The sequence below is a fragment of the Haematobia irritans genome, chromosome 1 (assembly GCF_050003625.1).
Source record: "Haematobia irritans isolate KBUSLIRL chromosome 1, ASM5000362v1, whole genome shotgun sequence".
Classification (NCBI taxonomy): Eukaryota; Metazoa; Arthropoda; class Insecta; order Diptera; family Muscidae; genus Haematobia; species Haematobia irritans.
In genome coordinates, this window is record NC_134397.1 from 229207514 (window position 1) to 229225203 (window position 17690).

The following is a 17690-nucleotide window of genomic DNA, read 5'->3' on the forward strand; positions in this document are numbered from 1 at the left end:
ACTATATTATACCCTGCACCACCATGTAGATCCACATTTTCCGATCTGGTCAAAATTTTTAGGCGATTTTACAAGGAAAACGTTGGTATTTGGAACCAAATTTGATACATACAGTTGAAATGTTAATTCTACTTCCTGTGCAAAATTTCAAGTAAATCGGTTTAAAATATTGGTCACTTTTGTCATTTGAGTGTAAATCGGACGAACGATATATATGGGAGCTATATCTAAATCTGAACTGATTTCAATCAAACTTGGTACACTTGACTACACTACTAGTTGTACTCTTAGTGCAAAATTTCAACCAAATTGGCCCAAAATTCTGGCTTCCGGGGCCATATAAGTCCATATCGGGCGAAAGATATATATGGGAGCTATATCTAAATTTGAACCGATTTCAATAAAATGCAGCAAACATGACTATATTACGAATTGTACTCCTTGTACAAAATTTGAACCAAATTGGACCAAAACTCTGGCTTCTAGGACCATATTAGTCCATATCGGGCGAAATATATATGGGAGCTATATCTAAATCTGAACCGATTTCAATCAAATTTGGCACACATGCCTATACTACCAATTGTATTCCTTGTGCAAAATTTCAAGCTAATCGGTATAAAACTCTGGCTTCTGAACTTCTGAAATCTGAACCGATTTCTTCCAAAATCAATAGGGTTCTATTCTGACCCAAAAAAAGAACACGTGCCAAATTTGAAGGCGATTGGACTTATATTGGGACCTAGACTTTGGTCACAAAAATGTGTTCACAGACAGACGGACGGACGGACGGACATGGTTATATCGACTCAGGGACCCACCCTGAGCATTATTGCCAAAGACACCATGTGTCTATCTCGTCTCCTTCTGGGTGTTACACTAACTTATAATACCCTGTTCCACAGTGTGGCGCAGGGTATATATATGTATATACGGCCGTAAGATCGGCCGACACGAATCTTTTACCATGGATAATTCAAGATCAATCCACTCAGGACCATTTCAACGTTTCCTTTGAAAAATCTTCGTAGCGGAGGGTTCCTTGAAAATATATAGCAATTCAGGTGGATTTCATGGCAGATAGTCTACCAAGCAAGCATATATAGGAAAACATGGTCCGATACATCCCGATATACGGCACATCTATTTATTGACTTAAAAAGAATGTTTTTGGATTCTGGACAAACCGGATAAAAACTGGAGTGCCTTGATGATCTAGATCAAATTGGGAGATCGGTCTATATGGACTTGAAATATCGCTAGATTTGGAATTTTGCGCAAGATGGATATATATTGGCATGTCTAGACGCTGAAGAAGACAAATTGTGAGATCCATCTATATATATAGGGGCTATAACAAAACATGAACCGATTCACACCATGTTCTGCACACCTATTTAAGGACCTTAAAAATCTCTACACGCAAATCGAATAAAAATTTCTTTGGTCGGTTTGTATGGGACTTAAATAAAAACCTGGACCGATATATGTCATCTTCGATCTTGACCTCCATGTAGACAATAAATGCTAAATTTCAACAGGATAGTGTCAGTATTGAAAGCTGGAGCCTGATTATAACAGACAGACGAACATGGTTATATCGTCTTATAATTTCTCCTTGAGTATATATACTTATACTTTATATAGTCGAAAATCGATATTTCGGATGGCCATCTTATTTTACCCCGGATGGCCATCTTATTTTACCCCACTGGAGCCACCGTGGTGCAATGGTTAGCATGCCCGCCTTGCATACACAAGGTCGTGAGTTCGATTCCTGCTTCGACCGGACACCAAAAAGTTTTTCAGCGGTGGATTATTCCACCTCAGTAATTCTGGTGACATTTCTGAGGGTTTCAAAGCTTCTCTAAGTGGTTTCACTGCAATGTGGAACGCCGTTCGGACTCGGCTATAAAAAGGAGGTTTTTGTCATTGAGCTTAACATGGAATCGGGCAGCACTCAGTGATAAGAGAGAAGTTCACCAATGTGGTATCACAATGGACTGAATAGTCTAAGTGAGCCTGATACATCGGGCTGCCACCTAACCTAACCTGCTTCGACCGAACACCAAAAAGTTTTTCAGCGGTGGATTATTCCACCTCAGTAATGCTGGTGACATTTCTGAGGGTTTCAAAGCTTCTCTAAGTGGTTTCACTGCAATGTGGAACGCCGTTCGGACTCGGCTATAAAAAGGAGGTCCCTTGTCATTGAGCTTAACATGGAATCGGGCAGCACTCAGTGATAAGAGAGAAGTTCACCAATGTGGTATCACAATGGACTGAATAGTCTAAGTGAGCCTGATACATCGGGCTGCCACCTAACCTAACCTAACATTCTATGGTGGTCGATGTATGATTAAAAAAAGCAAAGTATAGAACTTTATTTTGTCACCCTGTATATATATATATAGTATATGGAACATAGATCTTTATCTGAATGCATTTGAGTCGATTTTTCAATCGTCTATAACACATCAATTGCATTCTCTGAGCCAAATTTCATGCAAATCAAAATGAAATTTTGGCGACTGTTGTCATATTCGAGCCATATCTAGGTCTAAAATTTTGTGCACTTCAGGTTGCACTGCATCAGTTACCACGCTGTGGAGGCAAGCCGGACATAAAACATTTAAACATTAGCCAGCTGTTAGGTTTTTAACAGAAGGGTGTGTACTTGTAAGCTTCCAAGGCATAGGCTGCGATTGTCTTTCAATTAAATATCTAGCTGATCGTGAAGTAAGTGCTTGTCCATAAAACCCAAACTAAATGAGATGAAATTTTGTTTATCACACAATCATATCTCCATTTAGAGATTATACAAGTTAACCAATTCCTGTTCCTAATCATCGTAAAATTTTATGTGGTATCACAATGGACTGAGTAGTCTAAGTGAGCCTGATACATCGGGCTGCCACATAACCTAACCTATCGTAACATTTTTGTCTGCTTTTCCTATGATTTCCTATTCATTTAAGGCGCGAACCTATTTATTTTGTTGTGTTTTTTTTTATTATCCATATGTAGTACTTGGTAACATAAATCAATTTATCATTCTACCTCTTTACCAAATCATCCAATTAATGATTGCCAAGTAATCGAACATAAGCCACTTATCATGGTCTAGGTGTCGAAAGAATACTAATTCGGCAATTACGCGTGAACTCATAAATCAATGTAGTATTCGACCAAAAAAAAAAAGAAAAGAACTTCAACTCCCTATTCAATTAAATTCAATTATCTTCAAATCGTATAACCACCTTCCTTTTAGTATTTTCAACACATATTAAACCTACTCAAAGGTATAATTGAAAAATTTGTAGTTTTGTAGAATTTAAGCCATGCAATAAGCTTATACCTATAATTTACAAGCCAGCACATTGAGAAGGTGTAATAGAAGCATATCATTGAGAAAATTATTGTATAGACCACCGGCACTTTTTTCGTATTTTTATTTGATTTTATATTTTTATCTTTTTTTGAGTACTGCTTTAAAGGCTTTTGGAATAGGGTACATAAACACTTACCTGGTAGTTGATCTGCATTTGCCGAGAATAGAACACAAAGACCAGTTTCATAATTAACAGCATGGCAAGTTTCATTTCCTTGGCAGGCTTCTAAGCAATCCGTTAACATTAAAGTGCCAGGCAATGAGTCCAGAAGTTTGCCAGGTGCCGAGAATACATAACTGAAAGACAGAAAGATGTCAAAAGAAAAATGTTAGATTTTCCGATTACCTAGTGATAATTACTGATGTTTTATATTCTTGCTTGTTTTTCTTGTTGTTGAAACTGTTTGATTATGATGGAGAAGAGTAGGCTAATAAATTGAATGGTAACACGTAATTTAATTGCGATTCTTAATGAATAAATTATTAAATAACGATTCTTGTTTTTTTTTTCGAATTTACGCCACTCTGTTGAACAGGATATTATAAGTTAGTGCATATGTTTGCAACGTAAAGAAGGAGACGAGATAGACACATTCTTGACGTTTTGCTAAATTTTTGCAAAAAAAAAAAATTTGCAAAAAAAAAGGTACTTAGCAAATTTCCTCTAGAAATAAAATGTTGACAAAATTTTCTATAGAAATAAAAGGTTGACAAAATATTCTATAGAAATAAAATTTCGACAAAATTTTCTATAGAAATAAAGTTTTGACAAAATTTTCTGTTGAAATGAAATTTTGACAAAATTTTCTATAGAAATAAAATTTTGACAAAATTTTCTGTAGATATAACATTTTGACAAAATTTTGTATAGAATTAAAATTTTGACAAAATGTTCTATAGAAATAAACTTTTGACAAAATGTTCTATAGAAATAAAATTTTGACAAAATTTTCTATAGAAATAAAATTTTGACATTTTCTATAGAAATAGAATTTTGACAAAATTTCTATAGAAATAAAATTTTGACAAAATTTTCTCTAGAGATAAAATTTTGACAAAATTTTCTATAGAAATAAAATTTCGCCAAAATTTTTTATAGAAATAAAATTTTGACAAAATTTTTTTTTATTTCTATAGAAATACAATTTTGACAAAATTTTCTATAGAAATAAAATCTTGACAAAATTTTCTATAGAAATAAAATTTTGACAAAATTTTCTATAGACATAAAATTTTGACAAAATTTTCTGTAGAAATAAAATTTTGACAAAATTTGCTATAGAAATAAAATTTTGACAACATTTTCTATAGAAATAAAATGTTGACAACATTTTCTATGAAAATAAAATTTTGACAACATTTTCTATAGAAATAACATTTTGACAAAATTTTCTATAGAAATAAAATTTTGACAAAATTTTCGTTAGAAATAAAATTTTGACAAAATTTTCTATAGAAATAAAATTTTGACAAAATTTTCTTTAGAGATAAAATTTTGCCAAATTTTCTATAGAAATAATATTTTGACAAAATTTTCTATAGAAATAAAATTTTGACAAAATTTCTAAAGAAATAAAATTTTGACAAAATTTTCTATAGAAATAAAATTTTGACAAAATTTTCTATAGAAATAAAATTTTGACAAAATTTCTATACAAATAAAATTTTGACAAAATGTTCAATAGAAATAAAATTTTGACAAAATTTTATATAGAAATAAAATTTTGACAAAATTTCTATAGAAATAAAATTTTGACAAAATTTTCTATAGAAATAAAATTTTGACAAATTTTTCTATAGAAATACAATTTTGACAAAATTTTCTCTAGAGATAAAATTTTGACAAAATTTTTTATAGAAATAAATTTTGACAAAATTTTCTATAGAAATACAATTTTGACAAAATTTTCTATAGAATTAAAATTTTGACAAAATTTCTATTGAAATACAATTTTGACAAAATTTTGTATAGAAATAAAGTGTTGAAAAAAATTTTCTATAGAAATAAAATTTTTGACAAAATTTTCTATAGAAATAAAATTTTGACAAAATTTCTATACAAATAAAATTTTGACAAAATGTTCAATAGAAATAAAATTTTGACAAAATTTTCTATAGAAATAAAATTTTGACAAAAATAGAAATAAAATTTTGACAAAATTTTCTATAGAAATAAAATTTTGACAAATTTTTCTATAGAAATACAATTTTGACAAAATTTTCTCTAGAGATAAAATTTTGACAAAATTTTTTATAGAAATAAATTTTGACAAAATTTTCTATAGAAATACAATTTTGACAAAATTTTCTATTGAATTAAAATTTTGACAAAATTTCTATTGATATACAATTTTGACAAAATTTTGTATAGAAATAAAGTGTTGAAAAAATTTTCTATAGAAATAAAATTTTGACAAAATTTTCTATAGAAATAAAATTTTGACAAAATTTTGTTATAGAAATAAAAATTTTACAAATTTTCTATAGAAATAAAATTTTGACAAAATTTCTATAGAAATAAAATTTTGACAAAATTTTCTATAGAAATAAAATCTTGACAAAATTTTCTGTAGAAATAAAATTTTGACAAAATTTTCTATAGAAATAAAATTTTGACAAAATTTCTATAGAAATAAAATTTTGACAAGATTTCTATACAAATAAAATTTTTACAAAATTTTCTATAGAAATAAAATTTTGACAAAATTTTCTATAGAAATAAAATTTTAATAAAATGTTCTAAGAAACAAAATTTTGATAAAATGTTCTAAGAAATAAATTTTTTACAAAATTTTCTCTAGAGATAAAATTTTGACAAAATTTTTTATAGAAATAAATTTTGACAAAATTTTCTATAGAAATTTAATTTTGACAAAATTTTCTATAGAATTAAAATTTTGACAAAATTTCTATTGAAATACAATTTTGACAAAATTTTGTATAGAAATAAAGTGTTGAAAAAATTTTCTATAGAAATAAAATTTTGACAAAATTTTCTATAGAAATAAAATTTTGACAAAATTTTCTATAGAAATAAAATTTTGACAAAATTTCTATAGAAATAAAATTTTGACAAAATTTTCTATAGAAATAAAATTTTGACAAATTTTTCTATAGAAATACAATTTTGACAAAATTTTCTCTAGAGATAAAATTTTGACAAAATTTTTTATAGAAATAAATTTTGACAAAATTTTCTATAGAAATACAATTTTGACAAAATTTTCTATAGAATTAAAATTTTGACAAAATTTATATTGATATACAATTTTGACAAAATTTTGTATAGAAATAAAGTGTTGAAAAAATTTTCTATAGAAATAAAATTTTGACAAAATTTTCTATAGAAATAAAATTTTGACAAAATTTTTTTATAGAAATAAAAATTTTACAAATTTTCTATAGAAATAAAATTTTGACAAAATTTCTATAGAAATAAAATTTTGACAAAATTTTCTATAGAAATAAAATCTTGACAAAATTATCTGTAGAAATAAAATTTTGACAAAATTTTCTATAGAAATAAAATTTTGACAAAATTTCTATAGAAATAAAATTTTGACAAGATTTCTATACAAATAAAATTTTTACAAAATTTTCTATAGAAATAAAATTTTGACAAAATTTTCTATAGAAATAAAATTTTAATAAAATGTTCTAAGAAACAAAATTTTGATAAAATGTTCTAAGAAATAAATTTTTTACAAAATTTTCTATAGAAATAAAATTTTGACAAAATTTTCTATAGAAATAAAATTTTGACAAAATTTTCTATAGAAATAAAATTTTGACAAAATTTTCTATAGAAATAAAATTTTGACAAAATTTTCTATAGAAATAAAATTTTGACAAAATTTTCTATAGAAATAAAATTTTGACAAAATTTTCTATAGAAATAAAAATTTGACAAAGTTTTCTATAGAAATAAAATTTTGACAAAATTTTCTATCGAAATAAAATTTTGACACAATTTTCTATAGAAATAAAATTTTGACAAACTTTTCAGTAGAAAAGAAAAATTTTAAAATTAAAATTTTTGTTTTAAGTCATACAATCAAAGTCTTCCTTTTTCTGCCTTTTGTAGAAGTAGTAACTTTCTCTTGTTGGTACAAACTAAAAATATTTTAAACTTCGCCACATTTACAATTTAAGGGATAATTTATACACTCAAATAAGTTGTCGCTACTAGGAGTGATTAAAAAATAATAAATAAATTTCTAAATATTTTTGATTTTTTTGTCAAACACTGCAAAAAATATATTGTTAGTTTTTTTTGAGCAACCGTGCCCCTGACTCGATGGAGCCACGTCCGTCTATCTGCGAACACGTTTTTGTGATCAAAGTCTAGTTCGCAGTTTTAGTCAAATCGGCTTCAAATTTGACACAAGTATGCGCTTTGTGGCAGAACAGAACCTTATTGATGTATGAAGAAATCGGTTCTGTATTAGATATTGCTCCCATATATTTCTTTCGCCCGATTTTTATGTGATCGCAAAATCGAGAGTTTAACTCTGATTTGCTTTAAATTTTGCGAAATTGTGTACAATTGATACACCCTCAAAAAAAATCGCTTCTGTAACATATACCCCAAACACATTTTGCTTCAACCATATATATTTTCAGAATTGGGCAAAAAAAAGTATTGCTTGTATTGTTCAAACATATTATATTTCACCTTAGGGCATACACTGGTAGTAAAAAATTTTAATGAAATTTTCTTTGTGTGGATATATTTTTAAGGCGCCAATTTGTTACTTCCATTATTTTACTTGTAGCATACTCTCTAGGTCTCTCTTTCTAAACACATATATGTTTAGAGGTTATTTCCAAATTAATATATGTTTGCATCTAAGCATATTATATTTACAAACATTTTATGTCCCAAACATAATATGTTCTAACATATTAAAATATATGTGTCAAACATATTATGCTAGTTTATGAACATTAGATGCTTGCACTTAAAAATTTTGTGTTAAAAAATTTGAGTTCCAAACATATAATTTTTACACCCAAACCCAAACACCCAAAATGAAAAACAGTCTTTTTCGTCCGTGTAGTTTTTTAAAGTGTTCCAAATTTGGTTGAAATCGTTTCAGATTTAGATATAACTCCCATATATATCCTTCACAGACAAAAAAAACACGAACATTTTGCCAATGAAAGTATTAATTGAGTTTTAAAAAATATTCAATTAAAATTTAATTGTTTCAAAAAAATTTTTTATTGAAACAAAAATCAATCACAAAAATTAATAGTATCAATTAGGTTTTTAATTGGATCAATTAATTTTTTGACTTTCAATTATTTTTTTAATTGATACTATCATTTCTGTGATTGAAAACATTTCAATTAAAAATTAATTGGATCAAGTAACTTCGTGAATGCGGACAAAAAATATTCTTATTGTCTGTTCGCACGATTTACGCTCATACGACCACCGAAGGTCAGAATTTCATTTCGATCTACTTAAAATTTTGCACAGAGAGTAGAATTGCCATTTTAGTTAGGCATGCAACATTTCATCAAAATAGATTCATATTTAGATATAACTTCCACATATATTTTATGCCCGATTTAGATTCATATCACCATCGAGGCCAAAATTTCACTCCAAAGAATTTAGAAATTGTGCACGAAGAGTACAGTCAACATTTGCGCAATGTGTGACAACTTTGGTCAAAATCGACTCAGATTTAGACAATGCTTCTATATATTTGTTCTTTCGATTTGGGCAACTATGGCCGAAATACCCACATTTTCCATGTAGGTTAGGTTAGGTTAGGTGGCAGCCCGATGTATCAGGCTCACTTAGACTATTCAGTCCATTGTGATACCACATTGGTGAACTTCTCTCTTATCACTAAGTGCTGCCCGATTCCATGTTAAGCTCAATGACAAGGCACCTCCTTTTTATAGCTGAGTCCGAACGGCGTTCTACATTGCAGTGAAACCACTTAGAGAAGCTTTGAAACCCTCAGAAATGTTACCAGCATTACTGAGGTGGGATAATCCACCGCTGAAAAACTTTTTGGTGTTCGGTCGAAGCAGGAATCGAACCCACGACCTTGTGTGTGCAAGGCGGGCATGCTAACCATTGCACAACGGTGGCTCCCATTTTACATTTTCCATGTAAAATCGCCAAATGTTGGACGTTTCCAATAGGGTATTCTGTACGAAAATCTGCTCATTCAAATATACGCAAGAGGGCATATGATTTGTAGGTCTGGCCTATATTAGTAATTAGGGATTATAAGGAAATTTAAAAAAAAAACTCGAATTCTCGGCATTTTCCAATCTTGGAAAATTCGATTATTTCAACTTTTAAAAAACCTAAAGAGTCAAGTTACGATTTTCACGATTATTAAACGTCGATCTTTGACTTCATAAATTTCAATTTTTTTGTGAATTTTCAGTGTGGAAAGTGCTACATCACATGCCTCTCCCATTCAAATTTGATTTTTTCTTTAAAAAACGCATAAATGTTCAAAGTCGACTTTTTTCGATTTTTAAAGTTAAATTACAGAAATTTTACTTAAGTCTTTCGATTTTTTACGTCTAAATACGATTTTTTGACAAAACGTCGCTTTTCACCTTTGGCATCCCAATTCGTGTTTTTTTTCCCTAAAATGCGATATTAAATTTTTTTGTTTTATTATCCATGATAATAAAAATATTATTGCATATTTTGATGTAAATGTAATTTTCAGATTAGTAGATATATTCCCCACATATGCTCCTTCGACAAGAATGATTATGGTACACGAACATACATGTTTTCATTATAGTCAACTTATGAGTAACATGTAATCCTGGTCGACCAGTCATCGTTCCTCTTTCTCATGGTTACCTAAGATGCATCCGTTTTCTTTCCATTAGTTTTAAAGGTTAATAATGCAATTATTGTCAATTATTTAATGGAGTAATAATTATAGTTCTATAATTTGCTTTTTTTTCAAATAGGAAAAAAAAAACAAATCGAACTGTAACAAACAAGAGTTCTCAGCTATTTATCCCATTTTTTTTTTGCCTATGCCTAACATCCATCATAATACTTAAGTGTGTTTACAATGACCTAAAAATATTATATAATTTCTTAACCATTACTTACTAGCAAATTACTGAAATAACATGATTTGATTACAAAGAAAAAAACATCATGTCGATTGGTATCTTGGCGCCGTAGAAATCCTTAAACCCAAACAAATGCTGATTGGAAATGAACATTTTAAAACTGGCAATAACCAGTAAACTAAAAGTGGGTGGATATGAGATTTCGGTTGTTACAAATCAGCTAAATATTATTGTGCAATAAAATTTCCAAATTCACAGTAGTGGCCCCAAGAAAAACGAACGAAAAAAAAATTGTTGTCTTGAGACCATTTGAAGCTCTTATGCAGTTTAATGTCTAATTTGGACAACAAAATAACAGTTACAACTTATTTTTGTTCCAAGACATTCCAAACCGCCCCTGGAACTGTAACAAATTTTGTGTTAAAATTGCTAGAAGGGGTAAAAAAGAATTTCTATTTTGGCATTGTTGGCAGTTGTAGCTAGTAATTTGTTTGGCAATTGAAGACCACCGCAATATATCCATATGGCAAAAATTGTTTAGTTTGGTTCTTTGCTTGATGATGGTTGTAATATCGGGCAAGACGAAGAAAATCTATGACCAACAAATAAAACATAAACATAAAGAAAGCAATGGATTTTTTTCCAGGAACAGTTATAGTTAAAACTAAAGACTTAAGCAACAAACTTGATTTGCCTATAATCATTGCGAAGCCCATTAATGGTGAGCATTCTCGAGAAAAGTCAGCGAACGCTCGCAAATGCCAACAAACAATAATAAAAATCAAATCAATTTCATTTGAACTATATTCCTCCTCTATATATTCTCTTTAGTTTTTTTACTGCATCGTCCCCCAATATCTCTTGCATTCGGCAACCTACTTTATTGATTGAATTGGATGCTGTAGATGACGTCGACAATGGCAATAATGTTAACGACAACAACGATGAATTGCAATATTAAAGCTGTTCTTCATTGCAGATATGAAATTGTTCTTTAGTTTTTTTTCTCCAACATGAAACCGCAATCAAATATAACGTTACTTCTATAATCTTATCTTTGGTAAACTTTTAGAGAAATTCACAATAATCGACTTTATGGTCATATACTAAGAAGAAAAAACATATTATTGTTTATTAATATCATTCTTTATATTTGTCTTCCTAATATTTTTCTTTTTTTTTTGTTTTTCCTATTGCAGGTAAGTTCTGTTAACTGACATTGTGCGTTGTTTTTTGAATTTTATGCGTAAAAGACTTTTCAAGATGGAAGAAAGAATAATTAGATGGTCATTTTCGTTTGTAGTACGTGCTATTGTGGGTAAGTAACACTTTGCTAATATTGCATATAATGTTGCGTTGATCAACATCAACAGAGGTAGCGTTGTAGCTATATGCACTACACTGAAAATAAGCTTAACCAGATCCAACGACTTTATCTTTATAGAAATTATTGTGGTATTTATTCCGAAAAAGCATGAAATTATTCTAAAGATACATTTAAATTTTGGTTTTGCATAATTGACACTAGGACATATGACAACCATGAAGGCACCAAAACCAATTTAACTTTATTTTAGTTCATGGAAATGATTATCTTTTGGTTTAAATTTCCCAATTATGAGAACGTTTTCTTCTTTTTTCCTTTTTTTGTGTACATTAGTAAACGAAGAACACAAAATTATACACAAATGAAGAATAAAGATTTACTATTTAGTTATTTAGTCATTATTAAGTTACAATTAAAATGTATAACTTAAAACAAAGTTTGATGACTGTGACAATTAAGGTCTTAATCTCGCAAGATGTATATATTCGTTTATTATGGGTGGATATTCTATGTTTTATAGATAATTAAAGATTTAGTAAATTCATATTTCCCACAGAAAAGTTCGTAATTTTCTAAAAAAAATTTTCTGTAGACAATTGTGTCAACATTTTATTTCTATATAAAATTTTGTCAAAATTTTATTTGTGTAGAAAATTTTATCAACATTTTATTTCTATAGAAAATTTTGTAAAATTTTTAATTCTACTGAAAATTTTACCAACATTTTATTTCTATAGACAACTTTTTCAAAATGTTATTTCTATATAACATTTTGTCAAAATTTTGTTTCTATAGAAAACTTTGTCAAAATTTTATTTCTATAGAAAAATTTGTCACAATGTTGTTTCTATTTAAATTTTTGTCAAAATTTTATTTCTATATAAAATTTTTTTAAAACTTTTTTTTGCTATATAAAATTTTGTCAACATTTTATATCTATAAAAAAGTATGTCAAAATTTTATTTCTGTAGACAATTTTGTCGAAATTTTATTTCTATAGAAGATTTTGTCAATTTTTTTGTCTACAGAAAACTTTGTCAAAATTTTATTTTTAGAGGAATTTTTGTAAAACTTTCATTTCTATAGAAAATTTTGTAAAAGTTTTATTTTTATAGAAAATGATGTAAAAAATTTATTCCCACAGAAAATTTTGTCAAAATTTTATTTCTGTAGAAAATTTTGTAGAAATTTTATTTCTTAGAACATTTTGTCAAAATTTTATTTCTATAGACAATTTTGTCAAAATTTTATTTCTATAGACAATTTTGTCAAAATTTCATTTCTATAGAATTTTTTGTCAAAGTTTTATTTCTATAGAAAATTTTGTCAAAATTTTATTTCTATAGAAAATTTTGTCAAAATTTTATTTCTATAGAAAATTTTGTAAAAATTTTATTTCTTAGAACATTTTATCAAAATTTTGTTTCATAGATTATTTTATCAAAATTTTATTTCTACAGAAATTTTTTTCAATATTTTATTTCTATAGAAAATTTTGTCAAAATTTTATTTCAATAGAAAATTTTATCAACATTTTATTGCAATAGAAAATTTTATCAAAATTTTATTGTAATAGAAAATTTTATCAAAATTTTATTTCTATAGAAAATTTCCCAAAATTTGATGTTTATAGAAAATTTTGTCACAGTTTATTTCTATAGAAAATTTTGTAAAAATTTTATTTCTATAGAAAATTTTGTAAAAATTTTATTTCTATAAAAAATTTTGTAAAAATTTTATTTCTATAGACAATTTTGTAAAAATTTTGTTTCTTAAGACATTTTATCAAATTTTTTTTTTCTATAGAAAATTTTGTTCAAATTTTATTTCTATAGAAAATTTTGTGGAAATTGTACTTCTATAGAAGATTTTGTCAAAATTTTATTTCTATAGAAAATTTTGTCAAAATTTTATTTCTATCAAAATTTTTGTAAAATTTTTTTTTCTATATTTTTCTGTAGAAAATTTTGTAGAAATTTTATTTCTTATAACATTTTATCAAAATTTTTTTTCTACACAAAATTTTGTCAAAATGTTATTCCCATAGAAATTTTGGTCAAAATTTCATTTCTATAGAATGTTTTGTCAAAATTTTATTTCTGTAGAAAATTTTGTCAACATTGTATTTCTATAGAAAATTTTGTCAAAATTTTATTTCTATAGAAAATTTTGTAAAAATTTTATTTCTTAGAACATTTTATCAAAATTCTGTTTCTTAGAACATTTTAACAAAATTTTATTTCTATAGAAAATTTTGTCAACATTTTATTTCTATAGAAAATTTTGTCAACATTTTATTTCCATAGAAAATTTTGTAAAAATTTTATTTCTTAGAACATTTTATCAAAATTTTGTTTCTTAGAACATTTTAGCAAAATTTTATTTCTACAGAAAATTTTGTCAAAATTTTATTTCTATAGAAAATTTTGTCAAAATTTTATTTTTATAAAAAATTTTGTCAAAATTTTATTTCTATAGAAAATTTTGTCAACATTTTATTTCTATCGAAATTTTTGTAAAATTTTTTTTTCTATATTTTTCCGTAGAAAATTTTGAAAATTTTATTTCTTATAACATTTTATCAAAATTTTATTTCTACACAAAATTTTGTCAAAATGTTATTCCCATAGAAAATTTGGTCAAAATTTTATTTCTATAGAATGTTCTGTCAAAGTTTTATTTCTATAGAAAATTTTGTCAACATTTTATTTCTATAGAAAATTTTGTCAACATTTTATTTCCATAGAAAATTTTGTAAAAATTTTATTTCTTAGAACATTTTATCAAAATTTTGTTTCTTAGAACATTTTAGCAAAATTTTATTTCTACAGAAAATTTTGTCAAAATTTTATTTCTATAGAAAATTTTGTCAAAATTTTATTTTTATAAAAAAATTTTGTCAAAATTTTATGTCTATAGAAAATTTTGTCAACATTTTATCAAAATTTTGTTTCTTAGAACATTTTAGCAAAATGTTATTTCTACAGAAAATTTAGTCAAAATTTTATTTCTATAGAAAATTTTGTCAACATTTTATTTTTATAAAAAATTTTGTCAACATTTTATTTCTTTAGAAAATTTTGTCAACGTTTTATTTCTATAGAAAATTTTGTCACAATTTTATTGCTATAGAAAATTTTGGCAAAATTTTTATTCTATAGAAAATATTTTTTCAATATGTATTTCTATAGGAAATTTTGTTTAAATTTTATTTCTATAGAAACTTTTGTATAAATTTTATTTTTTAGAACATTTGATCAAAATGTTGTTTCTTAGAACATTTGTTCAAAATTTTATTTCTATAGAAAATTTTATCAAAATTTTGTTTCTATAGAAAATTTTGTTAAATTTTTATTTCTATAGGAAATGTTGTCAAAATTTTATTTCTATAGCAAATTTTGTCAAAACTTTATTTCTTTAGAAAATTTTGTCAAAATTTTATATCTATAGGAAATTTTGTGAAAATTTTATTTACACAGGAAATTTTGCCAAAATTTTACCTCTATAGAAAATGTATGAAATACCTCTTAGTTAGTTAGTTAGAGAAAAATATTTTACAAAATCTACCACAAATTCAAGAATTCTACCAATCAACCATTTTTGGTAGAATTTTAGCAAGTGTAGCAGCCGTGGCGCCAACTGATATTGTAAGATTGGCATGTGACCTATCCTAAGATTGAGACAATTTTAGGCATTAGTGGAACCAGTGTATATTCAAATTTGACCGTCCAAAAAAGTTGTTCGCGTCAATTGCTTAAAAACAGGCTCGTATCGCTTGATAGAAAGTTAGGTTAGGTTAGGTGGCAGCCCGATTTATCAGGCTCACTTAGACTATTCAGTCCATTATGATACCACATTGGTGAACTTCTCTCTTATCACTGAGTGATGCCCGATTCCATGTTAAGTTCAATGACAAGGGACCTCCTTTTTATAGCCGAGTCCGAACCGCGTTCCACATTGCAGTGAAACCACTTAGAGAAGCTTTGAAACCCTCAGAAATGTCACCACGTGGGATAATCCACCGCTGAAAAACTTATTGGTGTTCGGTCGAAGCAGGAATCGAACCCACGACCTTGTGTATGCAAGGCGGGCATGCTAACCATTGCACCACACTGGCTCCCGTAGTGCAATGATCGAAAGAAATGCAATAAAAGCCGCTCGCGCACGAAGCATTTGCAAACAAATGATCACCTGTTTTTTCAGAAAATTTAGACATGTCGCAATCGTATTACGAGAACAATGCAGAACAGTTCAGAGTAGTGCACACCCATTTGCTGCCAGTTGTCCTCCAAGAAATCAGCAAAAGCATTCTGCGAAGATAGACCTCTCTTCACTACAACAATACGAACACCTCACGCATCGGCTCAATCAACTGCAATTTTGAGCACTCAGAATACCTACTTGATGGGTCATTTGTCGTGTATAAAAGGAATTCCCATTTTAAAGTTGACCCTATCTTGGCTAAATAAAAATAATACCAAATATCCTATTGGACACGAGCATGTTTCTATATTCCTATTTTCATTAATAACAAAAGGTTTTCATTGAATGTAACTTGCTTTTTAAGATATCTAAATTCCGGTTCTTATGCATGTTACATTTTCTACATTCGTTTAACAAATTAAACGAAACATAAAAATCGTTATTTAATTCCTAATTCCCATCTCTCAGCATCTGACTCAACAAAATATTTCTTTTTTCTGATTAACATTAATTATAACAAATAATTTCCCAAGGCAATATATCCCAAATACACTTACCCAGTAACAATCTCAAATCCCAACATATCTGAATCACATTCTTCAAAACCTCCATTGCCTCCGGCAGCTGGTGCTGGCGCCGCTCCCGGACTGAATGCTCCCAATTGTGTGGCACTCTCAATTACTTCAGCATCATCGAAACTAGGCGATTCCTTCAAATCTTTGGGTAAATCTTCACTCAAGTGCTCCGTCTCTGCAATTGTTTTTGTTTCGGGAGTTTCATGGGCCTTTTCGACATCTTCACTGTTTATTTCAGCTCCAGAATCTTTGGATGATGTTGACAATAGTGTATCATCTTTAGAGTCAGCAGCTTGAATGCCTGAAGCTGAAGAGAACTCCTTGCTTTTTGATAGATCATTTGTTTGGGCCGTCAACGATGATTGATCGCTTTTTAAAGGTAATGCCAAAGATTCATCTACAGAAGATTTTGCCTGTGAGCTATTGGGATCAATGTTGGAGCTGGAAATCACATCTGACGCATTATTATTACTAGCGACGGCTATCGAGGGGGAGGAGTTTAAATCTAAACGTGATCTTCTGGCGGCTTGTGTGAAATGAGGACTTATAATCAATACACAAATTGATAAGGAGACAATGAAGATATTCGACGAGTACGATGACATTCTGCTTGAATTATGAAATCTAAGTCGCATTGTGATAATTTTTGTTTTTTTTATTAGCTAAGACTTTTGTATTTATTATTTCCACGGGATATTTTAGCGATTTGTTCTTCTTTTATATTAGGAAACGTTGTGTTTTCTGGAGAATATGCTGGCTTTACTGGTTTCTACACCCAAAAACTGTGATTCCTAAAACGAAACAAAAGACATAAAATTTTAAGTGAGTCATGGATTCAAGTGCAATATTTTAATATTCTTTTTTTTAGAACTTCCGCTACATGATATGGGGACTAATATACATTTTGTCATTACGTGTGTAACGCATAACGCACAAGTTCAAGATTAAAGTGGTAAAAAATTATTGGACAAAACAAGCAATCTCCTTAAAATATTTATGTTAAATTGTAAAAAAAAAAAATTTTCATTTTAGAAATATGAACTTCTTTTACGTTATGTAACAGGAATTTGGTAAGGACTAGATCTTACAAGCAGATCAAGATAATGACCTTGTAACAGGTTGG

The 17690-nt window shown here is 27.8% G+C and overlaps 2 protein-coding genes across 7 annotated transcripts in view; one reads left to right on the forward strand and one right to left on the reverse strand.

Moving 5' to 3' along the window:
• The window catches only part of Atg16 (Autophagy-related 16), a 553304-nt gene that overhangs the window by 154514 nt on the left and 381100 nt on the right, over positions 1-17690 (forward strand). The gene's annotated exons all lie outside the window — the stretch shown is intronic.
• The window catches only part of LOC142221448 (uncharacterized), a 424700-nt gene that overhangs the window by 116175 nt on the left and 290835 nt on the right, over positions 1-17690 (reverse strand). For all 3 annotated transcript variants that reach the window (XM_075291220.1, XM_075291268.1, XM_075291307.1), the window contains 2 exons: positions 16550-17358; positions 3525-3685 (listed from right to left, as the gene is read on the reverse strand). In XM_075291220.1, the coding sequence (XP_075147335.1) occupies positions 3525-3685; positions 16550-17202 (814 nt within the window). In that variant the 5' untranslated portion in view covers positions 17203-17358. The remainder of the gene's footprint in view (positions 1-3524; positions 3686-16549; positions 17359-17690) is intronic.